Source organism: Nansenia antarctica (genome assembly GCF_963989245.1).
Source record: "Nansenia antarctica genome assembly, chromosome: 5".
In the NCBI taxonomy this organism is placed as follows: domain Eukaryota; kingdom Metazoa; phylum Chordata; class Actinopteri; order Argentiniformes; family Microstomatidae; genus Nansenia; species Nansenia antarctica.
Genome location: NC_137690.1, coordinates 23,716,262 through 23,743,937, shown reverse-complemented (window position 1 = coordinate 23,743,937; position 27,676 = coordinate 23,716,262). Strand labels below are relative to the sequence as shown.

Here is a 27,676-nt window from a genome sequence, read left to right as displayed (position 1 = left end):
TAGGAGTCTCCTTCTTAAAAATAAACATTCCCTGTTTGGTGTTGGATCAGTAGCGAAATGTCCAGTACTAAATCGAAGCAATTTCTTGGTAGAACACCAACGACCTATAGATCCACATCCATATAAACATTGTTAAGGAGAATATATTATATATATGTATATATATATTATTCAGTGTTTTTTTCCAATGTACTTTGTAATGATATATACATACAACATAAAACAAAGTAGGTAGACAACATAAAAAGTATAAAGAGACTTACAGTATAATTGACGAAATTAAACATTTACGAATATAATTATGTTACAAATGAACAATCCTCCCTGACCTTCAACGGGACTAGAAAAATATACAAATGTATCAGGGCTTATATAATGAAACATCTAGTTCTGTGTCATTTAGTACAAAAGCACACACATACTATCCTGTTGTTACATACACATAAGAGATTGAATAAGGCAAAGAGCCAAATGTCATCAAAATACAATGAGACAGTAGCAGGAACAACATAACAAAGAGAGAATAGCAGGAACTACTATTATGTTGTAATACAAGGTCATGCAGGAGCTCACTATGCAAACACCCCAGCTGCATAACATTATAATTGCAAAGATAAATAATAACCTGGATTGCTATTGTCAGACCCTAACCTGTGTGTATATATATATATATATACGTTATAATACTATGTAACTATGTTACCTTATATGTGTACATTGGCAAGCAAGATACATCGCAATGTTTTACAATCTAAGTTAGGATTATGCCATAATCCTTTGTTTACAGTACTAATATGACTATTATGCTTACACTGTTTGAACATCCACATGTTCCTCTTTGTTTCTCAAACACTGAGAACAGAAATCACATGTATGAACGTGAAAGATATTTGTGGCCTTCTTAAATCCCTGAGTGAGGTTTAAAAAATGCAGGAACAATACACTTATATCATCTGTTTCCTGATAAACACCTTCATATCTATCTCATGATCAATACAAAATCAGAACAGGTGATAGCTCTTGAGAGCTTCCTGTGTGTCTGTTTCTTCATTTAAAAAGAACAGGTAGAGGACTAGAGGTAGAGGAATTCATCAGGGTTTCAGCAATACACTTCCTCTCAACAAGTTTGATTGTCTTATCATTGTATATTGTGTACTTTTTTTTAAATGTAAGGCAACAGAGTTTTGTGCAAAGGGACAAACGTTGTAGGTCAACATCAACAACATCAGTCTGTGGAGTATAGGGTTACCCTGGATACCCTGCGGGGTGTTCCAGAGCGCCCCTGGGTGCACCTCAGTGGCCCTCCCTGGGGCTGAGGCTCTAGCCCTCCGAACAGGGTCTGTGTCTGGGGGTCAGACTGACCCGGTCAGTGGCTCCATCTCCAGCACCAGGTCCTTTGGTCGTGGTCCCTTGTTCAGTTCAACCACCCGAGGGACCACCGTGGACCAGCGATCTGCAGCCCAATGGAGAACAAAACGCTTTCTGACAGTATTCGTGTTAACCTTATGTGTGTACCATGTATAATGGAGCTCTTCATATTACACAGAGAACCCAGTAGAACAGTCTCACCTCTCCTCAGGGCCCTGACCGTCTGCTGCACACCATAGGATTGGTACGTCTCATTCTTGCCTGGGTCTTCATTGATTATTCCCAGGTTTTCATTCCAGTGACTCCAGTTAACCTCATCCACCCTGAAACAGCAGATGGATAAGACCCTGGGCTATCTGAATGACTGAATGACTCAACACAACACCCAGAGAAATGCCTTGTACCTGAAGCACCAGCGTCGGTCCGGTGTATCATCCCAGTTCTTCCCCACTGTTACCATCTCTCCGGCCCGGAAGGACCTCCGTAAGCACAATGGGAAGGAGCGCTCAATGTCTAGGATGGTTGTAGCCCACTGTCAAACAACACATACTGTATTAGTGTTTAGTGATTTAATCATTTCATCTGACCTTAGTTGACAAACTGTACATACAGTAAGTTAGCTATACATCACTTCAACAGCCTTCACCTCCCCGCAGTACCTGCAGTTTCCAGATCTTCTTGCTCTCCTTGGACACCTGGCTCACCGTCTCCCCCATCAGAGCGATCAACATGTTAAGCAGCAGGACAAAGGTGAGGATGATGTAGGTAACTAGCAGGATGAGGAAGACAGCTGGGTACTGGGCATTGTCAATCATGTCCAGCTCTCCCATGCCAATGGTCAGCTTGAACAGGTCCAGCAGGAAGTTACTGAAGGTGTTTGTGTCCCTGCACTGGGGGTAGGTGGGGCAGCCCCCCTCCTCTGGACAGTCTGTGCCCAGCGGAGGACACACCGTCAGGAGGGACACCAGAGCTAGGGGGAAGATGGGAGCATGAGGGGGTTATTTTATATACCCGTTTTTCTATGTACAGTATGAGCTAGTACTTTTTGCTGAAGTAAGCATGCACTATACCTGAGGCGTATCCAATCATGAAGAGCACATAGACAAGCAGAAATCGGAACAGGTCTTTGAAGAGAATCTGAGACCCAAAAGGATACAATGCATTTAGTGTCCACGTCATTTGAATTTCTTATTTCAAATTCAATGTATTGAGTTTCCTGAACAAGGTCTGACCTTCTGTATCATGATGCTGTAGGTACCAGTGAGCTTCAGGCCTCTGGTGAAGTACAGCGTATTCATCCAGCCAAGGACCAGTGCAAACACCATCACGGACACATAGGCCTCGATACCAGACAGGTAGAGTGCTGCAGTGACAATCACCAGCACAGAGTAGATGAAGCTAAAGAAAAGTGGACTGATGTCATTTTCAGTATAGAGGAATGTCATTTGGCATTTAATACCATGTTGGAGAGACACAGTGCTAATGACTAAAACAAACAGGGTTATGAGCAGTGCTCAACATCCTCTGCTCTTTGTTTGGATCGTAGGTTTAATTAAAGAATATGTCAACTATAAAACATGCCAGGGAGGGGGGGGGGGGGGGGGTTGTGGAATTAATTAGACGGCTCAATTAAAAAGGATGAGAAATTAGCCCGGGGTACAAGTCAGAGAAAGCTATGGAGGAGGTTAAATGGGGGAGCAGGGGAGAAGGGGGGGGGGGGGCGGGGGCTGGAGTCTTACTAGAGCAGTTGAAAGGAGCCATCAATAAATAAAGACTTCACCCCGGGGCACTTCTTCTGGAAGAGGTCCTTAATCTACAAAGAGGGGAGAGAGAGACATTTTGATAATGCCAACAAAGACACTTCAGAATTGAGGCTTGACACAAGAAAGAGTGAGGGAGACAAGCAACAAAAGGTAGAGAAGAAAAAGACAAGAGGAGAGTGAAGACAGATCTTTTCAAGATAGTGTATATGGGGTATATGGGCTAGACGAGAATAACCTTCATATTCTGAGTGATCTTTTAAAAAAGCACTGAGTTATCATAGACGGAACACGAAAGGCTAATCTGATAGGATGGTTCCACCAGAGCCGACAGTAGACTCACGTTGCTGAGGAAGAAAAAGACCCCAGAGGCCAGGGTGATGATCTCCCCTCCCAGACGCAGGTAGTCTGTGGAGGACGTGTAGGGGTATGGAGGCTGCGCAGGGACACACAGAGTTAAAGGCTTACTGGTGACACACACACACAGTATATATGTTACGGTACATGTGGGAATACGGTACATGTGGGAAAACTAGGGTTAGGGTTAGGTGCTAGGGTGACTTGGTACATGCTGGCATGTCTAACCCTAACCCTAACCTTAACCCTAACCCTAACCCTACTCCTAACCCTAACTCTAACCTTAACCCTAGCATCCTAGCACCTAACCCTAACCCTAGTTTTCCCACATGTACCGTATTCCCACATGTACCGTAACCCACATATACACTCCATATTATCATATCTCAGATGCAGGTTGTTGTGCTGGGCCACACACCGTTCCCTGTGCTGGGCGGTAGTAGGCCACCAGGGTGAAGATGATCATGGTCACCAGGTAGGACACCACACTGATGTAGAAGGTGACAGCAGCAAACTTCTGCCACTTGCTTCTCAGCAGCTCGTTGATAGGCTCCACTGCCAGCATCTCATGGCGATTCTAGCGACAGTAAGGATGCATGAACTAATGAACACAGTAAATCATAATATCTGTAATACCTGTTTATTGTTCACTCTGCATTTTAGGGGGTATTAACATTCTGCTCATGCTACTTTCTATCACTGCGATAAAGACAAAAATGACGATATGGCCCCAGTTCCCCTTCCTAATGGACTCCAGCAGACTCCTAATCCTTCCCCAGACTTTCTCTCCCACCCACTCAGACACACAACTGCACCCTTCCTGCCAGGCTCACCTCGATACGGCTGTTGTAGACCAGGATCTCTAGCACGGACACTTCCTCTCCACAGGTGTCCAGGGAGGAGAGGTCATACAGGGATGAGTACACAGGGCCGTATGCCCAGTCCTTGAACTTGCGGGACAGGTGACGTGCCTCCTCATCCTTGATCTCCCTGCGGATAATGTGCTGGAACACCTGGAGGGCATAGATAACTATACTGAGCCTATATGTTCTCACCATGTAATCAATACATCTGTCTAAGCTAAGGGCTAGTCATAACATTACCTCACTTTCAATTCAGGTTCCTTTTACACAATGACATAATAATCATTCTTACCCCTATTTTTCCAAGCTTGGCAGCCATCATGAGTGGCGACATGCCATCATTGTTGAGGACCTTCTCTAGGCTGCAGTCTGGGTAGAGTTTGGCACTCTTGATTAGCAGCAGGTCGTACATCTTGGTGAGGAAGCGGGTGTTGTCTCGGGTGTTGTCTGCGATGTGCACAAGGGCGTGCAGCACTGTGTTTCCCCGGGAGTCCTGTCGGCGCAGATCTGCCTTCTTGTGGGCATTGTTAATCAGGTAGTGCACCATGTCAGGCTGGTTAGTGCAGGCTGCCAGGGACAGAGGCAGCTCACCTGGTCATAGACACACACAGCAAAGCACATCACTGGAAAGCCACCTCTGAGAACACACTCCCTCTGGAAGGAGACATAGTGAATCTTCACAGGAAGTAAATCAGTGAGGAATTGTAACTGCTTTCAACAATGTATTTGCAAGGCTTACTATATATGGATCAAAGATTTGACTTAAATCCTTGCAATGAAAAGAACACAATTAGCACAATTGTTTGAGGGAGGGGCCCGCTGAGACCAGTGTGCCAAAAGCAGCTGCTGAAAAGGAGCCGTTGCCATGGGTGACAGATTACTCTGTCACCTCATATAGAAATGCTCCTCTTCATGGATTTGCACGGGTGCTTGCAGAGGGTTAGCTTGAGTGCTAAATCACATTACTCGTCAGCTCTGCCAGGTTCCTGTTCACCTCAGCGCAAAGCTCCGCAACTAATTACTCACACTGTGCTCAGACACACTGGGTTTGGGAGTGACATCCCATGCTTAGTGCGAAAGGAAATTATTATCCCCTGGGTGATGAGCATTGAATACCTCTATACATTAATGCCTTAATGTAATAATAGTAAGAAGAGAGTATCTTAAGAAACAATTGCATACTCAAACCTCCTCTCTTTCTAACTATGCCTCTATCTCGGCCTCTCTCCTTCCTCTACAGTAAGTTTATTGAACTCAAAAAAGGGAAGGTCATTCTGTTGAAGTGAATGACATACATTATGTGCTGTGTTTGGATTGTTGGGTTCAGTGATTTCAGTTGTAGAAAAACTCTCCTGTCAGCAGAGGGCAGTATAGAGTTAAAGGTTTTAGGTGGAGGCCTTCAGTAAATTAACTCTGGGCCAGAAACCTCTGTGAGGTCAGTAAAGCAGTGGATAGGCCATCAGAGGGTTAGGGTGGCTGGGAATAAGACATTATTGGCACTATCCTGACTGTTTGCCCAGCCCAAACTTTCCACGTAAAAAGGAAAGGGTGGGGTTCATTCTACCATGACAACTGAAGCAATTTTCTAAGGGACATGTAACACTTTTTAAAGCAGTTTTCCCTCCAAGTTACCTTACTATACAGCTATCAAATCTTACATCTCATAGCCTTACACATTAGGTGTTAACCACAAACTCCCATTTCAACGCCTTTTGACATACAGGTAAGAATGAAGTCGAAAGACTACTTTGAAAGTCTATCATTCAAAGACACCCTGAGCCAACATTGGAATTACATCATGCTGGTAGTAACTGTGGCTCTGCCATGGAAAACTACAGACCTATCATTAAAAACTCATGAGGCATAGAATATTACTTTTCCAGGATTGAAGGACTGCCAATAACAAATTAGGGCATGCACTATATTTCACAATGAATGAAGAGAAAAAAAGAAAAGAAAGATGACCTCAAACAGTTTCTATCTTCCTGTAAAGCGCATAATGTTTGATTGATTCATTGATTCATTGATTCATTGACAGAAGATTGATTTCATTCCAAATGTTCCAGTATGTCTTACCAAAGTAGAAGTAGCCCCCCTCGTCTCTGGGCTGGAAGAAGCGTCCCCTGGCCTGGGCATGGACATCTGCCCCCTGCTCCACCAGCAGCTCCACATACTGCTTACAGCGCCTCTCGATGGCAATGTGGAGCGCAGTCTGGCCTGGAGCCAAAACACCCAGACCCATTAGTCTCACATGCTTCCCTTTGATTCCACATCTATCTGCTTCCATGTGTGTGGTTAGGGTTAGTGTGTGTGTGTGTGTGTGTGTGTGTGTGTGTGTGTGTGTGTGTGTGTGTGTGTGTGTGTGTGTGTGTGTGTGTGTGTGTGTGAGTGTGTGTGACTCAACCTCTCTATTTGGTTTCCTTCCACTCAGGTTCCTCATTGCTTGCACCACACCACAGAACAGGTTACAGAAACACTATCACACATCTTGAATGGCTGTTATGTTTACAAAGGAATGTATATAGCACGTCATGACAGAATTGTGAGCCTTATAGTAAAGGACATATCACTCCACTTCCCAGCTACAGTGAAAATGTATACACATGCTTGTGTCAATGCATCTATGTTCAATTTCTGTAATGACCAATGTCACTTTTCACAGTTGTCTGCTAACACACCAGATGTTGTTGTTGTTAATGAAGAGTCCAGAGAGGTGTCTGTATTAGAGGTAGCATGCACCTTTGATATACGCCTAGAGGAAGCCTTCATGACTAAGGTCATGAAATACCAGCAGCTTGTAGATACCATCTCAGAGCTAGGCTATAGGTGTACGCTATTAGTCTTTATATTTGGCAGTCTTGGACATGTGCACAGATCGGTTGTCAGAGGACTACGTCTACTGGGAATGTCCAAGGGAGAAGCAAAAAGGCTCAGCAAGTATTGCTCTGTCTATGCGATTATTGGCAGCCGCCATATATGGCGGAGACGGTGTTACTTGTACCCGTGAGTCTTGCCCTGTTGTATGTGAAAGACATTGTCCATGTCTGTTTGTGAATGCATCCCATCTGTGCCTTCAGTATTTGTGTCCCTGTATACTTGTTTCTATGTGGACATAAATAAATGATTAAAATGTGTGTGTGTGTGTGTGTGTGTGTGTGTGTGTGTGTGTGTGTGTGTGTGTGTGTGTGAAATCAGTGATGTGGATGAAACTCTGGAAGAGGTGGATATGGGGATTTTTGTTGAAACAGAGATTCCAAACTAGGAAAGCCTGGTCTCAACTAGATTACACTGGAGACTATATTGTTTGTTCTCTTATTATTAATTTACTCCAGCCCTCTACAGTGGGTGGTGTACCAGAGGTATTTAACAAAGACACTGTAACAGTGTCACCTCCAACCAGTCTCTCCACCAAGGGTCAAAGATCAATTAGCCAACTCTCTGTGTTTCTGTTAACAATCTTTGTGGTAACCAAGGTGATGTGAATACATAAAACTAATTAAAAGGCCAATAAAGGAGACCCTAGATTATATATACAGAGCTGTGAATAGCCAGCTTCATACACACAGATATTCTTTCTGGCTTGTATGTTCATTAAGGGGACCTGTGCCAACGGCACGGAGACCATATGGCTACCATTGACCCCTTAGCAAACACCATCTGTCCCCTTCAATACACCTCCACTGGGAGGTGGACAATGTGAGACATATTGGCAAAAGTGTGAAATCACATGCTTAACAGTAACAGTAAATGCTAATTGAAAGCATTTATACAAAAATGTCTGACACATACGTCATGTTGCGCATACTTAACCCTGACTCTGTGCACTGACTCTGTGCACTATCTTTCCAATATTGCAACATTATGAGGTTCTTGTGCTCAAATGCTGTCTTTGGTTTGCATCAAATATGTCTTCTGTTACTGTGCCCAAATAATTCAACTGGATTCATCTGTCCAAAGCACACAGTTTGTCTAGGTTTTCTCTGGCAGATGCATGTACTTTGACATCAACTGTGGTAAGAGCTACCTGTCGATCCCGTGATGACATTTTAGGATGTCTTAAGCATCTTGCAGTCTGCTCTTGGGCTGAACTAGCAAGGACGGCTTGACCTGGCCATGGTGGCAGTTGTTTTAAATGTTCACTTGTAAAAAAATAAAATATAATTAAAATAAAATCCGGACAGTGGAATGGCTGAATTCTAATTCTTTGGAGATCTTTTTAAATCCCTTCCCAGACTCATATGCATCTACAACCTTCTGAAGGACATCTGAAGGCCTGTTATGTCCACATGTGTGTCCTTGTGTTTCCTTCTGTTTTCCTCTCTATCATTCTACATCAGGTGTCCCCACCTGCCATTGGCAATTCATCCCTGTCACCCATCTGCCAATCGGAAGGCTGTTCGTCTGTTTAAATGTTCCACCGGATTCCTCATTGTCAGTCAACTTTGTTTTGGGTGTGACTGTGTTTTGTTTGTCGTCGGCTCTTAGGTTAGGGTATACATTTTGCAATCACATAGGATCACCTCTGTTATACACATTAGGCAAAGGAGCAGATGTCCCTTATTAGGTTGTATACAGGCACTTGATAGGGTTGCACTTTATTTTTTATTTCTCTGAGTTGACACCACTCATAGCCTACCTGTTGTCCTGTGGCTTGTGTATTTTAACCTCACCACTCTTATTGTAAATGAATTATAGCACTTTAGTTCTATTTGTTGTGACTCATTATTAGTTTCCCCAACAGTAAGCTATGGTACATTCACTTTTTGTTTCGGCTACCCCTACACCCCCTAGACATAGAGCAGCAAGATCTGAGAGTCATACAGTAACAAGGCCTCAGAGAGCTCTTTTGATCTTGCCATGGTGATATTACTCACTTCAACAATCAAGCAAACCAAAGTAAATGTCTGAGGTTTAAATAAGACAGGTTCCTCCAAAATCCTCTCTAACAATGTTCTAATCATTTGCACCTGATGTGATGCACTTCATTCTAATTTTAGGCATTTTAAGTAGTAATACATGTGGGGGTGTCCTAACTTTTTCCTTATAAGAAATAGCATTTCTATGAATTACATTTTACAAAAAACATGTTTTCAGTTTTATTTGTTTAGTTATATTACCTCCATCCCTCAATATTGTTAAAATGAAGATCAAATGTCCGTATGTTGAAATATGTTGAAAAAGACAACGGTTTTCATGGGGTGTCCTATCTTTTTCACATGACTGTATATGACACTGTGGGGATAAGGGCCTTGATGGTACATACAACATTGAAACAATATCTCACCAGTCTAATGATTCTAGCTATATGAAACTAGCTATTTCTATATAAGGACTAACATACAGTGAGAGCTTACCTCTGTAGTACACATCTCTGAAGGGAGTGTTGATAAACTCCCGAAGGTTGCCTGTCTGCTCTGCAATCTCCACCAGCAGAGGGATCGTGTCATTCTGACCACTATACAGGTTCAGCAGAGCTTTAGGTAAGCATGTTTTACCTGTGGATGGTTCTGGAAGAAAATAAAACAAAAGGGAGTTGGGGATTTCAGGGAGTAATAATGCTTAGGGAAAATTGAGAGAGGAACTCCCTTAAAATACCCAATGAAATATTATTTCCAGTTGTAGACTTGGAAGGAAATGGTTAGGAAAACAGCAGAAATAGAGCACACTGAAAAGACAGATGATAAATCACTGAGATAAGATAACAAAGGAAATGAAAGCAAGTGTAAAACTTTACTGAAGACGGAGAAACATCACTTTTTGTTTCACGGCATCCACTAATCAACAAAAACAGAGCTGCCAAACGTGGGGGTCAAGTCAGTCGACTCCTGACTGTTTACTTTCAGTCTGAGTTGTTCAAATAGTCTGTCAACCCCATTTCTGTCCCTTTCTCCTGAGGAGACAGTTTGCTGTGATTTCTCTCTCCTCTCTGTTATACGTCCCACAAAGCCTCCCCAAAGCAGACAGGAAGCTGGACCCGCCCCTGAAAGGACAAAAGCTCTGAAATCACAACAGCTTCCTTCTCTCAGCTCAGTGGAGCCAAAACCAACAGGCCAGAGAGCAGGGAGACAGAGGTCAGAAACAAATAATGACAGAGAGTGTATTCCCTAGGAGGAGAAGGAAAGGGCTCTCTAGAAATGCTTACAAAATTACAAATGACAAAAAAAACACTGAGTAACTGAGTGTCAATCACAGCAGTGGGAGCAAGCTTGTATTTTCCTTAGTTTGTTACTTTATAAAAGGTGCAACATATATTGATGCTATTCTATTTCCTAGAAAAGGGCATGTCAAGCCCGACCTCCCCTTCAGCACAACATAAAAACACTTATTTGTCTTTTCCTCTGAACTTTCTACGTTTGGCTGTGAAAGCTGACAGGGCTCATTTGGTAGACTGGAGATATTTGGCACCAGGGCTCCCACCATTGGCATCTCACCTTTAAACTCCTCATCGGTCAGCCTCTTCTCTTGACCCTGCAGGTACTCCAGCAGGCCTGCCAGGGCATCTGTGTCCGCCCGTGACACGCCATCAAATAGGAGTGTGCGGTTAAATACTTTCAGCACCTTAGGTGGGTCCGAGGCTGGACCTTCATCACAGGATACCTCAGTCTTGCTGTGTAGGACAACACAGAAGTCCCTCAGTGTTAAATAACTGAACGTACATTTTGATTATCAATTAACTTTCAATTTTAGTATTAGTGCTTGGATACAACCATGAATACAAAGGCGAGGATGGTACAATATAGCCATGTTGAAAGACAAACCCCCTCAAAATTAACAGACTCTGTGTTCCACTCCCTATTCCTCTGCTACCAAATACATAGCCCTCACTGTGCTTGGGACAGGTAGGGAGGCCAGGAACAGGCTGTAGTCTAAATATTACCTCAACGGCCGGGAAGGAAACAAGAACACACTCCCTGTTAGATCAACTATGAGAGGCTGACTGTGTACTACAGTACCACAGAGGACACACCTCTGTCTAAACACAGTGGCAGTTCTCCTTCTCTAATGATGAACTTTTTCCAAGCAGAGCCTTTTATTAATGTTTTACATTGCACTTTTACTAGAAGAGGCAAGAAGGAGGGAATGCACACCCTGATGTTACAAACCTCTCCAAAGCCAAACCAGCTTTGATTTATGTATAAAGTAATAATCCCTAATGTGGAAACATGACTGCCTGATCCTTGTACAAACCTTCCGGTGTGTCTGTCGTCACCCTGGAAATAATCTACACTATACACTCTATCTAATTCAAACACATGTTATTAACAGTCTAGGCCTCATGGGTTTACAAACCCCACATCCCTGCCTGTGTGGCTCCACTATTAGAATGAGTTATGTGTCCAAAGAGCAGGCACCCCCTCACCCTCGTGGGAGCTTCTTCCTACGTCGTTTCTGGTTGTTGTTGTGCCTGTAAGTGCCGTAGTCAAAGAGGGAGTCCATGGGAGCTTTCTTGGGGCCAGGTGCTACGGGTGACTCATAGATGGAAGACTCCAGCAGGTCCATGGGGTTAGAGATGCCCTTCTTGAAGGCACCCTGAAACTTCATCCGCAGGTTGGGCCTGCTGTCCCCAGGCTGACCAGGCCGGGCTGTGTCCTGGGCTGAGTCCTCATTTTCAAACAGGTCTGCCAGTGCTGCCAGAGGGAATGTAGCATCACTCTCAGGCTGACCATCCCCACCACCGCCCTCCCCTGAGCCTGAGGATGGGGCAGCCTTGGTGGCAGCAGAGGGAGTGGCATCTGTCTCTGTCACGGTGATGCGACACCTTCTCAGAAGAGTGGTAGCAGAGCGGCCCTTAAAAAACACCACAACAAAATGTGTGTCAATCCTCACAGGTCAGTTCTTCACGGGAAATCTAAGGCATGACTCGGAACAGAAGGGAGGCATTGCACTCGCATTTAGTCTCACTTAGCTACGAATTGCCTGAACAAACCATAACTTAGTATTCTAAGCCAGTGTTTCTCAACCCTCTCCTCGGGGCGCCCCAGCCGCTCCACATATTTGATCTGATCCACCACCAGCTCACCTGATTCAACTAATCAAGTACAAACCATAATTGCTTTATACTTGATTAGTGGAATCAGGTGAGCTGGTGGTGGAACAGATCAAATATGTGGAGCGGCTGGGGCGCCCCGAGGAGAGAGTTGAGAAACACTGTTCTAAGCAATTAGAAATTTAATTAGCAATTTATTTGGCTATTTGGCTGATTTGACCCTCTATTTCAGAATTTGAGTGTTCTGTATCTGAGGTGGCCAACTGACCAGGTGTGTGGGTGGAGGACTGGCATTCAGCTCATCTGTGGACATGGCACAGGATGTCTTCCAGTCAGCCATTTGCAGTCCATGGCAGTCTGGAATCATCAGTAAATACTATGACTGCATTGGCTGACCCTGGACCAAGGAGGAAGTGGTGCCGGAATTTTCCATTGGGGTTGGAGCCCAGGATGAAAGGACTGTGTAATATATATATATATAACAACCAGTGAACTGACCAGAAAGCCCTATCCACTATCTGCTCCTGAAGTCTGTTCCGCAAAGAAGCTATAATAAATATTCAGCAACACTCTACAATGGGCTGGTACCCATACTAGGAGGTCTTGTCTGAGTATTTTCATTTTAAATTGATATATCATGACCATCTGAAATGACCAGAAATAGTGAAAACAATTGTGAGAACATATGACTCTCGTAATAGTAATAGACAGAAATCTCAGTGGGCCTTTGTGTTCTCTTGAGGTTCTGAGAACAGGGTACATGTGGCCGTGAAGTCCCATCACGACCCTCTGTGATCTATCAATATGAACACCTAACCCCTCCTTACCTCATTCATCCCTTATGTCACACTGGAGTGGCGAATTCTTCTTCAGGGGAAACTGGAAGTGACGATGGAGCATGTGTAGGTCGTGTATGGCTCTAAAGACAAAGACTGTGTTAAACCCAAAACAAATAAAGGACTTTTTGAGGGTGCAACCAACACTGACACAGATTGAATCAGACAGTCAGGATTGCACAGCTTGTGTACCACAGTAACTACAGATTCTGTCTATAGCGACACCATTTTTAATGGACACAAGAATAATTCGTTAACATAATTTAAATTAATTAACACACACACACACACACACACACACACACACACACACACACACACACACACCCTTTAGACAAAATGTGCTTTATCCTGTGGGAGAGTCACTGAAAACCCAAGCAAATGACTCCTGCCAAAACCAACCACATGTCTGTGGGTCTTGCCACTCATGAGACAGAGTGGCATGTCTTCTCTAGCAGGCTGTGCAGCAACACCCTCCCACCCAACATTCAAACAGCAATACTATGTCATCACTCTGCATTTCCAGAAAAGTATATAAACTTGTCCAAACTCATCCAAAGTGTTCCATCCTTTCTAATCTCTTGCTTGCCGCTCCTCTTGTACGTGAGGTTGACATGTACTGTAGACTCTACTCAGGACCAACACAAACAGTGAGGCTGGGGCTCAGCCAGAGAAAACAGAGGTGCCTCATCCTGTCAAACACATGGGATTATCTAGCCTCTATACTCGCCACTGGACATTTACTGTTAAGAATGAAAAGACATCAGAACAAATAAGCTTCCTTCGAAAAACGTTCAAAACAGATGAGTGACAAATCGATTAGTCATCTGCCAGGCGTATTTAAGAGGGAGACAAATGATAGAATGGGTCAAGAGGCAGGGGCTGTGTGTTCACTTAACTATTGGTAGTAAAATGACTCATCTTTTGTGATGAAATGCCAGCTCTAAAGATAACCCTGTCCCCTCAGGCTTGTGTGACTTCCTCCCCTGGGCTGGGTGGATATGACATGATCCAGAACACTGGAGACCAGGGGGTCTCTGCGGGTGCAAATGGTTGTGGGAAACTGTCCCATCTACAATAGCTTTCACATTCCAATGGTCTGCTTGTCAGGTTTAATGACACACATTATTATATTAACATGAAGAAGAGACAAAGAACAGATGTAGAACTGCTTACATCTTATGTTCTTTAGGCGTGCTTGTCCAAACAGTGTAATACAAACATACACTGTGATTTATTATTACTTATTAGACTATTATCACTTATCTCAAGTTTTAATGAGACAAAAAAGGTTGAGACTTAAAACCTAAAAAGGTGTACATTGTCTCTCAAAAGAGTAGCACACAAACAAACCATTAAGTATGGCTTCCAAAAATGATTATGCTATTAAATATTCTTTAAAAATCGGTTGAAGTTGCGCTTACCTTTGTGTAATCAAAGGACCACTATGTGGTGACGTTGTTCATTCTCATATTTAAAAAGGTTAACAGAAGTGTATAATAGTATTTTATTCCTCTCGACTTGTTTCTCCAATCACTCATAGGCTTATATCCAAAAGGATGTGCTGACTGCGAGCATATTATCTAATCCAGTGAATATTTTAGACTTTTCAGAGAGTCGTCCACTGCCGCTACCGTTAGACGAATAGTACACCTCTGTTCTCTCCGCTGTCCAAGTGTACGTATCCACTCACCGCCCACCCAAACAAGAGACGCTCTTATGAGAGTTTAGGGTGGTGACGGGTACAGTGCCCCACTACACTACGTCACCCACACTGCTTTAGAATGATTCCTTTCGTATGATTTTGATTGCACCCAATTGACCATACTACATTCAGTTCTACTGCAGAATTTGACAATTCAAACACAACTTCTGGCTAAATGTTCAAGTTTTAATGGATGAGTAGACTGAGGCCAAAGTAACAGGCTAGCACCCCCAAGTGGATGATAATCCACACTCTCTGAAAAATGGCAATTCGGCTGTTCCTGTCTAATTTATAACAAGACATTTTTTGGGGTGGGGGGTTTGCACATTATTCGTCATCATTCATAACAACTAAATGAGATACAATCATGTTTTCAGTGTTTATTGTGAAAATATTAGTTTACAATACGAGTTGAAAATAAATAATAAATGTCAGTTATTTCAGATTGCATGCACTGCACTTCAATAACTTTCATCACAAAAACATTTTGTTAGAAATCCATACACATTTCTCAGAGGTGGAGGGAAATACATTACTTCATAACCAGAAGTAGAAACAATAACAAGCATTTTTTCTCAGTGTACAATCTTGAAATAGGCAAGCTATTTTCAGGTTATTTACAGTAATGTAACTTATGTTATGCTACTGTAAAATGTAACTTATGTTACACAACATATTTCACTCCAATTGTCTTCCAACCTATTGCACAGGGAAGGGGGGCAAGGTATCTTGCCCTGTCTGAACATTCTTCATCTGTTTAAATTTGCTTGACTAAAATGACTAAAATGTCTTCATTAATCACAGTCTTTGTGCTTAAGAACCCTCACAAACATTACCGTTACAAAGGCACATGAGATGGTGTTAAGGAGAGAAAATTGTGAAACTGAGGCATTGCTTAGTATACATACCGGTACAAGACATACTTTCCCGTACATGGTAAAAGTTCAAACTGCCTAAGATGTTCTGCTGTTTTTGCTCAAGAGGCACCCGTGCTGTAAACTCTACACTGCTGGACAAAGATAGTGAGAGTGTATGCCCCTGGGTCACCAGCTGAAGGCATGGTTAGGTACGCAGCATTAAATACTACTACCCACTCACTCAAATGGCTTCATCTACCAGAATTACCAACTTTACAAGTGAAATAAATCTGGTTTTCTATTCTGACAGAATACTGCAACATGAAATCACCTCACACTTAATCATACTAATGAAACAGCCAAAAATGTCAATGTCTGTCAATGATTTCAACGTTATTCGTCAAGTAATGGCTAAAAAACATCATATGTAACACGTGGCTTCATTTCAAACAGGACATTTTGCCATTTGAATCACAAACACTACTAATTAAAATATCATCATACTTAGACTTTCTTATCTTCATGTAGGGCAATATCAAGTAGTTTCTTTCAAAAAAGAAGTTATTTTAAATATTATATATATAAACCTTTATCAATATAGCAAACAAATATATGTATAATTACTCTTATATAAATCAATCAAAACTAAATTACATTAAAATCAAATACTATATTTTTGGTTTTGGTGATTATGTAGGTTATTCTCATTCACAACCATTCTCTGTACTTTCTCAAAGTATGTACACATTTACTTTTTTAAAGCTATTGCCAGTAAGAAAATGTAAGCCATTGGAATTAGGCCAAAACAGTAGACAGAAATGACACACACTAACAAACTATGAGCAGCAAGTAAAGGCACACGGATGAGAATTTAACAGAACGCGTACTCGGTGTGACACAACACTGGATCTCAGACAAACTCCCTTAAAATGGGTCGTCCAACAACCTGAGGGATACCAAAGACATCTAGACTAAGACTGCACATAAATTGTCCCTATGGGAGAGGCAGCTCATTGACGGAATGTGGAACTATCGGCGATGGTCACACTATGTAGTCTAACTCAGCATTACACTTGGTGTACATCTCATAGATAGCATCAATTGTAGCAGTGAAGTTGACTAGAAATTTTCTGATTTTCTCCAGGCACTCCTCTTGTTTGACCTCCTTCCCCTTTGAAAGCGACTTCAGGAAATCTGACTTGTAGGGTGCTGCAAAAACGGCAGCCTGAAGCGGACATTGTCAGACAAAATACACTTTTCACGAACTGATTGACAATTAACAAACAAGAATGCAAAGCCAAAAAACATATAGTACAACATTCAGGAAATTATTATTATTATACATCTTGTTACATTGGTACATTTTTCAACTTGTCTTAAGACTCTAAGTACATCCCAAGAGCTCTGAGTCATCTTACCGCGAATAGTTTTTGGATCAGCCAACCATGGTACTTCTTCAAAGACACTTCATAGGCTCTGTTGGCATTGACACGGATGAGGTTTGGGTTGTTCTCATCCTTCTCCCCATCCACTAGACTCTGCAGCAGGACTTGGATGAACCGTAGACACCTGAAGATTAACAATTATTAACATAGACACCTACATAGTACCCTACAGCCATGCATCCAAATAACCAAGTTGACAGACTCAAGCCCCAGTCATGAACACAAAGATAAAAGGCCCCTGACCTCTTCAGCCACATGAGTGCCAATGTAGCTCCCACTTTGGGCCAATCCGATCCATGCATCTCCTTCTCGGTCTCCAGGATTTGTTGGAGGGTCTTGAACCTGGTAGGGTTGCTGTCATAAACAGCCTTGATTTTCTAGGAGGATAGTAAAAAAAAAAAAATGTACTGGTAAGTAATTACGTTTCTTTATGGACATTTTGCACTTTGATCAAATGAAAAAATAGTTGTACTTACTGTGATGTTCCCTGCAACATCAGACTTGATTGGAGCAAAAACAGTAGAGCCAAGGCAGTCTGTAGTGAGATTTAAAAATAATATTGATGTTAAAATGAAACCCTATATACTGTAGAAATAACACTATGCCCAATTCACATATGAACATATCTAGGCCTACATTCCTAGGAGCTAGAGCTCAAGTCCTGGTGACCTGCAGCCTCAATAAGCCATGTACATTAGAGATTAAAAATGTAACCATGACGTTTATGCTCTGTCAAACAGTGCATGCGAGAGACATTGACAAAAATTATGGTTTCTTTCTTAAGGTAACAGTAAGTATATAGCTTATACGGCAGTCTACAATGATATTGATGTTCTTATTAATGTTAATACAAATAGGCCTAAGTGTTAGGTCAAAGAGAACTCTTAATGAACTTTGAAATCAATTAAAATGATTCACTATTCTCAGTGCAAATGACACATTTCTGAAAGCAACCTGGGACTCATTACATTTTCAGAAGCCCCTACTACCAGATCAAATGCAAAGGCTCTAATGAACTTTGATTATCCGATCAACAATCTGAATTAAATGTTTATTGGCTAATTGTAAGTGGTACTTAACCTGTCTATTCTCTCTGCTTTATCTTATCTCAAGGCCCATATCACCCCCATGCACTTGAAGACCAGTTTTTCCCCCACAGAAGTTGCTTTTTCACATCAACCAGCAGACAATATTTCTTTAGGTGGGGCTAATTCAGAAAAATATTTCCCAATGACCTAAATATTTCTATAAGCCTACATGCATTTGCTCATGTATTTGCTGAACCTTTTCTGAAATTAGATTTGGTCATGCACATTTCGTCAGTCCATTTACCAACTTCAATAATTGAGAGCCTGGCAAGGTGTGGTATTGGGGTAGTGGACGACAGACATTCAGGCCAGACACGGCTCTAGATGAAGTACCACTCGTGACAGAGTGGTGTCCATTGTAGTGGTGGCAACTGTGTCATCTCCTGTTACAGAGAGCTCCCCTATCATTTAGAGAAGTCTGTCTCTTTAGATATATCTGTTTAACCCGAATGCCCCCATTATTACCACCCAAAACACTAATCTCTCTCTGTTTCCACTTTGTATAATGCAGCCCTTTTCTCTGCCTTTCTATGGGCTGATTTACACACACCACTTTTTGTGGTGTGGTTTTCCAAACCGTGGCTTTGACAAAGTAATGAAAGCAACTGTACTCTCTTTGAAACAAAGAATAGAAATACACTGAGTACACACTAGATAGTGAGAGGAGCCTCATATCGTCAAAGATCAAAATTAAGTCACAACTCAATATAATAGTACTGTATAATGGTTATTTAGTTACACAATAAATCAACAAACAAAAGAAACAATGAACAAAAATGAAACAGTTAGCACTAGGACTTATCCAGTTTCTTGAGTTGATGAGGGTTAATAGGAAAGTTGGCATAGACATATTTAGGTCATTTGGATCAATGAGGATGAAATGGAAAGAGGTTAATATCAACACCAGACTTGGGTCCTCTAAGGGGTTTCACATGGCACATTCAATAGAGAACCTATGGCATATTAATACAGAATGAAGGCACACAAAGATGCCCTGGCATGCCACGCAGCCAGTGAATAGACATGGGGAACTCAACACCACGCTAATCAATTTTCACAACTTAAATCGAGGGCAGTGAATTAAATTATGCATGCAAAAGGTTTGTTGACTGCTTAATGAAGAGAAATATGATCCCCAAAAAAGGGCTTGGGCTTAACAGAGGTGTTTTGACAGATTGCTTCTCATGTCATGAACTGCAGAGCATGTAGCCTTAATCAAAGTTGGAAGAATATTCACAGACTAAATCAAAAACTCCTGACTAAAACAAATCTGCAATATTTCATTATAAGGGCCAATTGGGTTTAGTTCAATGAGTAGACCTACCTATGGGCCCACTAAATCATCTTTCTCTGTGGATTTAGGAAAACCTTTAATTTTAAGCATGCAAGGATGAGAGAGCAAAGAGTTAATTTCATTTAGCCTTGCTATTTCATAGAAGAATGTATTGAATAATCTCTTGAATAACTAGAATGGTCAATTTGACATTCAAATTCATTCACTGTTAACACCACTATCCTTGCATGCATTTAAAACATTCTGGAAAATACTGAAATATTGAAAAGGCTGAAGTTGGAGGACAACTACAACAAATAGCTATGACTCTCTCCATTGATTATGGTCCAAATGTTATTTTGTTGCAATAAGAAAAGAATAAGTAACTCAGACTAAGTTACTTTAAGGCAAATTGCCGATCGTCCAAGAGGTAAGAAAATAAGCAGTGGTTACAATGTCACATGCTATTAATTAATAGTCAGTGTATCTAAAATCAGAACAAGTTGTTGATGACTTACCAAAGAATGGCGGAAGATGTGATACTGCCTCCAAGAATGATCTAGTTTCCACTTGCTTATCAGCTGGAAGCTGTTTAAATTGGTGGTCAATAAGAAGAGCCATTGTAAACAAAGTCTGTCACACAAACAGACAGACAGCCGCACAGAATCGAAGAACCGGCTTCAAACAAAACACAGATTTGTATGAAAACCCGGAGCTGCGACGAATGCCTCTCCCACTGGACCCCAGAGCCAGAACTCAGACGACCAATCCGAATGCCCGCCTCAACAGATGAGCAGCAGTGAACCAATCACGTGAAAGAGGCGGGAAGAGTTACTCAGGTATTTACATTTCAGAGAAGTTCGTCTTTTTGCATTATAACTATTAATGCAGTATAAACTCAGTATCATCTCTTTCACTCAACTGCAAGAAAATATTATGTTATGCCACATGAATGCAACAGGGAATTGCTTAGATATTAGATATTTAAATAGATAGATATTCTTGACCTACCTGAAAGGTTTGTCAACTTGTATGTCAATGAATTAATAGCTTTTGAACGAGGGTCCCATTTTATTGATGTATGTTTTATTTATTTTGCTGACAGTTGGTTAAACGACATACTGACAACAAGTATACGATTATCTGATCATCATTAAAAATGCAGCTGTTTGTACGTCATTTATCAGATAGCCTATCCCATTATAGCGCCTATACTTTGCTCTTTTAAGATGCTAAGATGAAGCTGCAGGCTATGTTATCATCACGAGCACAGGTAACAGTTAACCACAAGGAAGAATAGCCCTGGATAAAATATAATGTAAAAAATTATATATATATATATATGACTCACTCACGTTAAACGAATACAAAAGATAGATAGACTTTATTTGTCATTGCTACAGTACAGGTACCAAACAACGAAATTTAGGAGGGGAGGCTCCCCTGGTGTTTAGGAAAGGAAAAAGAAACACATTTTGGAAAAAGCATAGATGCATAAAATCACAAGAAGGTAAGGAGCTGGTTTACATCAATAGAGGCTATGTACACAATCCACTGTACTATACTGCACAGATAGTCAACTAGGGTTGTCATATTTCACAAGAAAGTATTTTTTCACATTATTTTAAAGTGTCACAGTTTGCAGGCTTGAAAATGTACATGTTTGTGCCTCAGCACTAGCTGCCATACAATCCGTCCAGACTGTCCTGGGCCCAGAACTTAGGCCTTTTCTGTGTTCAGGGCCTTGACGGCCCTGTGGTAGAAGCTGTCCTTCAGTCTGTTTGTCTTAGCGGCCGGGGTCCTGTACCTCCTGTTCGAGGGCAGCTTGACAAAGTGTTCGTGCCCAGGGTGGGTCGGGTCCTTGGAGATCTTGGAGGCCCTCCTGAGACAGCGTGTTTTGTACAGCTCCTCCAGAGAGGGGAGGGGGGCGCCGGTGATCCTCTGTGCTGTTCTCACGACTCTCTGTAGATCGCTTCTCTCCGCTGCCGTGCAGCTGTGGAACCAGTTGGAGATGCCGAAGGTGAGGATACTCTCCACTGCGCCGTGGTAGAAGGCCACCAGCATCTCCTTCTTGCTGTGTTGTTTCTTGAGGCATCTCAGGGTGTATAGCCGCTGTTGTGCCCTCTTGATGGTGCCTTTAGTGTTGTCCTTCCAGGCCAGGTCATCCCGCATGTTGTGTCCCAGGAATCGGAGGTTTGAGACTATCTCCACGCTCTCTCCGTCGATGAGCAGGGGCAGGATCTCGGACTTTTTCCTCCTGAAGTCTACGATGAATTCCTGGGTCTTTGACTTGTTTAGCAGCAGGTTGTTAACCTTGCACAGCTTGCTCAATTGCTCTACCTCATCCCTGTACGCCGCCTCGTCCCCCCCCGAGATACATCCCACCACAGTGGTGTCGTCTGCAAACTTTACGATGTAGTTGCTGGGGTGGATGGGGGTGAAGTCGTGGTTGTAGAGGATGGGGCTTAGCACGCAGCCCTGGGGTGACCCAGTGCTGAGGCTGAGGGCTGTGGAGGTGTGGGGGCCCACCCGCACCCTCTGGGGGCGGTCGGTCAGGAAGTCCTTGATCCACGCACATATAGAGTGTGATAGACCCAGGTCTAGTAGTTTGGTCACTAGCCTGTCTGGAAGGATGGTGTTAAAGGCGGAGCTTTTTTTTGGGATCAAAAACATCATGACATCCTACGACATCATGCACAAAAACATTATGTACTTACTAGGCCTCTAACTATTTGGCACGGGCTGCATCATTGACATCAATCAGCAACCACACCAACGTTCAACAACGGTCTGCCTTCTCACAATCAAAAACTCCTACTCCAATCTCGCTGTGGAAAACGAGTTTACTCTAGGTCTACATTGTCCCTTGTGGTGTTCCGTAGCGTAACTAGGAACTCAACTGGTTACTAGGAGAAACCAAAAGGGAAGATTGAAAGACTGAAGATTGATTTTCTCCACCTGTATGCCAGCCCATAATAATAAAAACAATTATATCGTTGAGACTAGGAATATTGAATGGTAAGTATTAGCAATTCACCAATTATCTTTGCGAGATGTGGTTATAGAAACTGACTGGCGAGGCAGCACTTTCTACGACGAGCTAGTCGCGGCTAACGTCATCATTTTGAATTTTACGAGCTGGGTAGCGAGATGTGTGAGTACGCGTTCGTTTTATATGAGCTAAGTTGATTTTAAAAGTTGTGTTTGTGTCTGAACATAGATATGGCTCTACCAACCCTCTCTGCCCACTGGCCGAGTCGTGTTCGTTCCATGGAGAGACAGATGGCGCGGCAGCGGGAACAGGAGGCACGTTGGCGGCAGCAATGGCAGCAGCACTCGCAGTACTACAGAGAACAGGGTGTCCGCAGCGCTAAGCAGGCACAGTGGAGCTCCCGTCAATCATATCAGCAGAGGTAATTCCGAGTATTGTACTGTTGTGGACTGAATGGATCCCAAATGAATATCAGAACAGAGCACGAGAGAAATGATCATGTTATCATAGAAGCGCTTTATTATTGTAAGCAACATACAGGTTAGTCAACAACCCAGATTCACTCTCCCCAGCCCACTTCCCAGCCCCCTTATCAACCCTTTCTCACCCCCCTCTGCCCCCACCAACAATGGCCTTGGTTCACAAAGACAGGAACTGTGTCCTGCCAAGACATTTTTCCCACTACAGTACACCTGCAGTGTATCTCCGCTGTAGTGTAGTACGGTAACCATTCACTTGAAACTGGTCATACAATAATTTCTTAACGGTACACATTGGATGGGATTTGGAATCTATGCATGCATGTGTAGTGTTTAATAAGTTTCAGGACGCTTCGGGACCTACTTGGGGACATAGGTTCGGTTTATTTATTTTGTTGCTTCTGCAGCGTCATTGTGGCGCTGTGGCAGTGGCTGGGACAACCATAGTAGTTATTCCCTGTTTCCCTCCTCCCATCAGTATGTCAGCATATCACAAAGAGGGACTGAAAGAGGAGAAGAGGATGAACCTGGAGCAGCGCAGGGAGCGACTCAGGACCATGTTGCAGGAGGAACGGGACCAGCTGGAGGCTGAGCTCCGGGAGGTCGTCCCAGACACGAGTACGCTGGCCAGGCAGCTAGTAGAAAAGACTGAAGTCCTCCGCTCAGCCAGAGAGGAACGAAGGAAGAAGGTAGAGACCTAAACCTCATCATCCTTCATTCCTAAATGTTACACTTGACAATGACAAGACTAGCTCTGATGCAACACTGTGTCATGGTATTGGCTTGCCGGAGCGTGCGACTCAACCATGATGCCCTTACCTGTTTTGGCATCACTTAACCCAGTTTGAAGGTGTCCACGTACTCTCCATCAGAGATTTTCTTGAGACCCACAACATATCCAAAAGGCTGCTTAATATCCATACACATAAATGTTATACCTATAATTACCGTCCTCCAAACATAGTGTGCAGATAACACGAAGCAGAAATGTAATTGTGATGCTGAGTGCCTATGACAAAACATGCATTGTGCTGACTCAAATGTATGACCCAAAATTTGTTTTGTTTTTGCCCACCATACAGTTATCACAAGAGCTATTGAAGGAGCACTGGAAGAAAAACAACACAGAGTTGCGGAAGGTAAATGGCAGTTGGTGTATCTGAAATGTAATGTGCAATTAAAACCATTGCTGCTTGAAGCAAGAACTAGGGTTTTAGGGCCAAGGCATTTATCCCCTTGTATGCCACAGTTCAACCTGATACATCTGATACACCTTACAATTAGGAATGGCACTGACACTTTGACTTTGACAGTTTTTTGTCAACAAGTGTACATGATCTGGAAACCAATAGGGAATTAGTGCAATGTGATGCAATTGTTCCATGACTTTCTGTAAACCTGACTCCCAGAATGAGTTCAGAATATAAAATATACCAGTATCCCTTCCGTTTAGGTCAGGCTTATCCGTGTCATTGTCTTGTCTCTGTCTCAAACTCTGCTCTGTCTACAGGTCGAATCAACATTACATAGAGATCATGTTGTAAGCCAATGGCAAACACAGACGTTGGAGAAAAAACAGGTAGGCTACCCATATCACAGCCAGTCTTAAGCCTGCCTCTGTCAAAGATGTTTACGGTAACTCAGTGACTGCACTTTAATTCAGAACTGGGTATTTAATTTCAAGACAGTCATGAGTATTTAAACAGCATTCCTTCATCTGTGAGTACAGTATTATGTCGCTGAAATGGACTCCACTTGAAGAACAGTCTTAAACTCATTACAATGCCTCATTACAATATTATACTATAGTAGGAGATGGTTTGGGCCACATACAGTATTGCGAAAAAGATAGGACACCCCATGAAAACCTTTTTCAACATATTTAAATATATAGACATTTGATCTTCATTTTAACAATATTGAGAGATGTAGGTAATATAACTAAACAAATATAACTTAAAATCTTTTAATGATTTGTAAAATGTAAATTAGATATGCAATTTTCTTGTGAGGAAAAAGTTAGGACACCCCCACATTTATTACGACTAAGGTCATGTTCTCACATAAAAGTCTGAATCGAGACCCGGAGCAAGTGGATGAGTTCGCAACATTGTTGCATAAATTATTTCTCTGATTTGCGTTCTTACAGCCCTTCATGTAAACAAAGTAACATACGCAATCGAAGCAACAAACGTGGTAGTTGATTGGTCAGAAACATTTAGAATTGCCCGTTCGTCCCTCTCTTATCCAGATCAACACGCGTGCACTGTTGTTTTCCTATGGACTGCCTCAGGCAGCGTTCTCACCAAAAGCGAAGCAAAGTGATGGATGGAGCGAAACCACCCTTTTCAAGCGGAGCATTTGCGCAACCTGAGAATTTCCGACATGCAGACCTTTTCACCAGACCGTGGCACAAATATTTCATGGGGTGTCTTTTCACATGGCTGTAAGATAGGGCTTGAATTGACACCTTTATCTACAAGTATTCTTGTACTTGGTGAGCTATTCATGGTAAGTTATTACAATGAAGTAACCTCTCAATTTAAACCTTCAGCATGAGGCAGTAGCCCAGGAGGAGAAGAGGCACTTTGAGAATGAGTATGAAAGGAGTCGACGGGAGGCAATGAAGAGGATGAAGCTGGCCGAGGAGAAAAGAAAAGCAGAGGACAGGGAGAGAGCAGAGGAGCTCCAGAAACAGATGGGAGAACTGAAGCTACGCGAGGAAGAGGTAAGCAGGTCTGAGGCCTCCTGCAGAGGAAGAAAATGTCAGTTCACCTTTAAAGCAATGTCTGTAGAAGTATATGATACGTACACTTCTTAAGCATGATTATGAAAATAGTACAAGCCTAATTAGTGGCTACTGAACTGTTGGTGTGAGCAGTTATGCAGTTATGCATCTGTTTCAGGCCAGTCGTTTGAAGAAAGAAGAGGAGGCCCTGCTGTCGCAGCGCTGGGAGGTGGAGAGGCTGGAGGAAGAGAGGAAGAAGGTGGAGGAGTGCCGGAAGAGAGCTGAAATAGGGTATGGAGGATGGGGTCAAGAGAATAAACCAACTGGATTACAGGCCATTGGCTGTTGTTCTTATGGAGTATGTGTTTCCTTAGGCATTTCTTGACCCGGCAGTACCGTGCCCAATTGAAGAGGAGAGCCCAGCAGGTACAGGAGGAGCTGGTAAGTCCCCCTGATTCATCACTACACTGTCTGAATTGACATGAGATATAGCTTTTGAGGTTCCCCTCACCTCAAGTGACCACTGTCTGCAATGCCTCTTTCCTCCACCAGGAGGCAGACCGTAGGATCCTAGCAGCCCTGCTAGAGGGGGAGCAGGAGGACCAAAAGCTGGAGAGTGCACGGCGGGAGAGGGCTGTGGCTGACGCTGCCTGGATGAAGCAAGTCATTGAGGAGCAGCTTCAGCTAGAGAGGGAGAGGGAGGCTGAGTTTGATATCCTGTATAGGTCAGTCCCAGGACTCCTTCAGCTGCAAGGTCTGACTGTGATGGGAATGCCTGTTTGTGTGCTTTGGCTTCAGAAAGTTTAAGTCACTGTGTGTTATGTCCTGTCAGAGAGGAGGCCCAGCGTGTGTGGGAGAAACGGGAGGCGGAGTGGGAGAAGGAGAGGAGAGCCAGGGAGCGGCTCATGCAGGAGGTGAGCGGCCTTTAGGGGAGGGCTGGGACAAGTCAACACACAAAGGTCAAATGCTTGTGTCTGGTAGAGTAGTATTTGATTGTATGGGGGGGTGCTTGTTCTCTTGTGAGTTTTTTTGACATCTTGGCTGAATGATGAGAATAGAATCCAAGTTCTTTTCCCCTCTACTGACAGGTTCTGGTGGGGAGACAGCAGCAGCTGGAGCTGAAGATGCAGGAGAACCGTCAGGCACAGGAGGAGTCTCTGAGGAGGAGAGAAGAGCTCATACACGAGCTGGAGGTGGAGAGGCAGACCAGACGACAGGAGAGAGAGGAAGAAGAGGGCCAGAGGACGGTTCGCATGGAAGAGATCACCACACAGGTGTGTAACAGGGACGTTAAAAATCCCTTAAACTTTGGGTGTGTATTATGTTTGGGAGATATCCACATTTTCGTATTCATGATATTAGTTATATCACAATATGCTCCATATTTCATGGTAATATCAAATATCTGCCTGACCCTAGTGTGTATGCATCGTCATTTACCATGCAGGTGGAGCAGCGTCGTCAGGAGCAGTGGGAGGAGCATTGCAGGAAGGAGCAAGAGGAAGAAGCAGAGAGGGAGGCCCTCCAGCTCCAGGAGGATGAGCTGAGGCTGGAGACTAAGAGGATGGCCCGGCAGGGTTACCAGGACAAGGTACTTGCTATGTTAAGGTTGAAATCAAATCAAATCAAATTTTATTTGTATAGAAATTACCAGTCAAGTATATAATCATATGGAAGTGCTAAAGCACTAATGCATTTCACTAGATCCTCCTATTAAGATGTTCCATGTTCACACTGTGTTCCTCTCGTAGATTCGCAGCAGACCCCGATCAGCCTGGACATGAAGAACAATCATGTTTGTTTTATATACCTTTGTATGCATAATTAGTCTTTAATGTTCCTAATGAGTTATTCCAACATCATAGCTTGTATGTCAACTTCTGAACTTCATGTATCATGTATTTAGCAAAATTATATTGGAGCCGTTTTATATTTATA

At 42.9% G+C, this 27,676-nt stretch overlaps 3 protein-coding genes across 3 annotated transcripts; 1 reads left to right on the top strand and 2 right to left on the bottom strand.

Annotated features, from left to right (window-relative positions):
* Positions 1 to 1,320: 1,320 nt before the first annotated feature.
* On the bottom strand, positions 1,321 to 12,675 carry trpv4 (transient receptor potential cation channel, subfamily V, member 4; the record flags this gene model as incomplete). The annotated part of the gene is given in 17 exon segments (XM_080531493.1): positions 1,321 to 1,368; positions 1,371 to 1,453; positions 1,570 to 1,691; positions 1,773 to 1,900; positions 2,028 to 2,338; positions 2,439 to 2,505; positions 2,601 to 2,766; positions 3,108 to 3,181; positions 3,472 to 3,564; positions 3,904 to 4,062; positions 4,319 to 4,498; positions 4,641 to 4,939; positions 6,425 to 6,565; positions 9,703 to 9,855; positions 10,780 to 10,955; positions 11,709 to 12,136; positions 12,604 to 12,675. Coding segments are annotated over 17 exon segments (2,700 nt in total).
* Positions 12,676 to 16,775: 4,100 nt separating this feature from the next.
* On the bottom strand, positions 16,776 to 20,160 carry gltpa (glycolipid transfer protein a; the record flags this gene model as incomplete). Its single annotated transcript, XM_080532507.1, has 5 exons — positions 16,776 to 16,958; positions 17,152 to 17,302; positions 17,422 to 17,555; positions 17,655 to 17,713; positions 20,058 to 20,160. The coding sequence occupies 5 exons, from the start codon at positions 20,158 to 20,160 to the stop codon at positions 16,776 to 16,778; spliced, it is 630 nt and encodes a 209-aa protein (XP_080388633.1).
* A 2,601-nt stretch (positions 20,161 to 22,761) lies between these two features.
* tchp (trichoplein, keratin filament binding) lies at positions 22,762 to 27,649 on the top strand (the record flags this gene model as incomplete). Its single annotated transcript, XM_080532506.1, has 12 exons — positions 22,762 to 22,952; positions 23,489 to 23,699; positions 24,093 to 24,149; positions 24,521 to 24,589; positions 25,565 to 25,738; positions 25,917 to 26,029; positions 26,113 to 26,179; positions 26,291 to 26,463; positions 26,571 to 26,652; positions 26,827 to 27,012; positions 27,186 to 27,329; positions 27,490 to 27,649. 12 exons carry the CDS (start codon positions 22,762 to 22,764, stop codon positions 27,520 to 27,522), a joined length of 1,500 nt encoding a protein of 499 aa, XP_080388632.1. The 3' UTR covers positions 27,523 to 27,649.
* Positions 27,650 to 27,676: the final 27 nt, after the last annotated feature.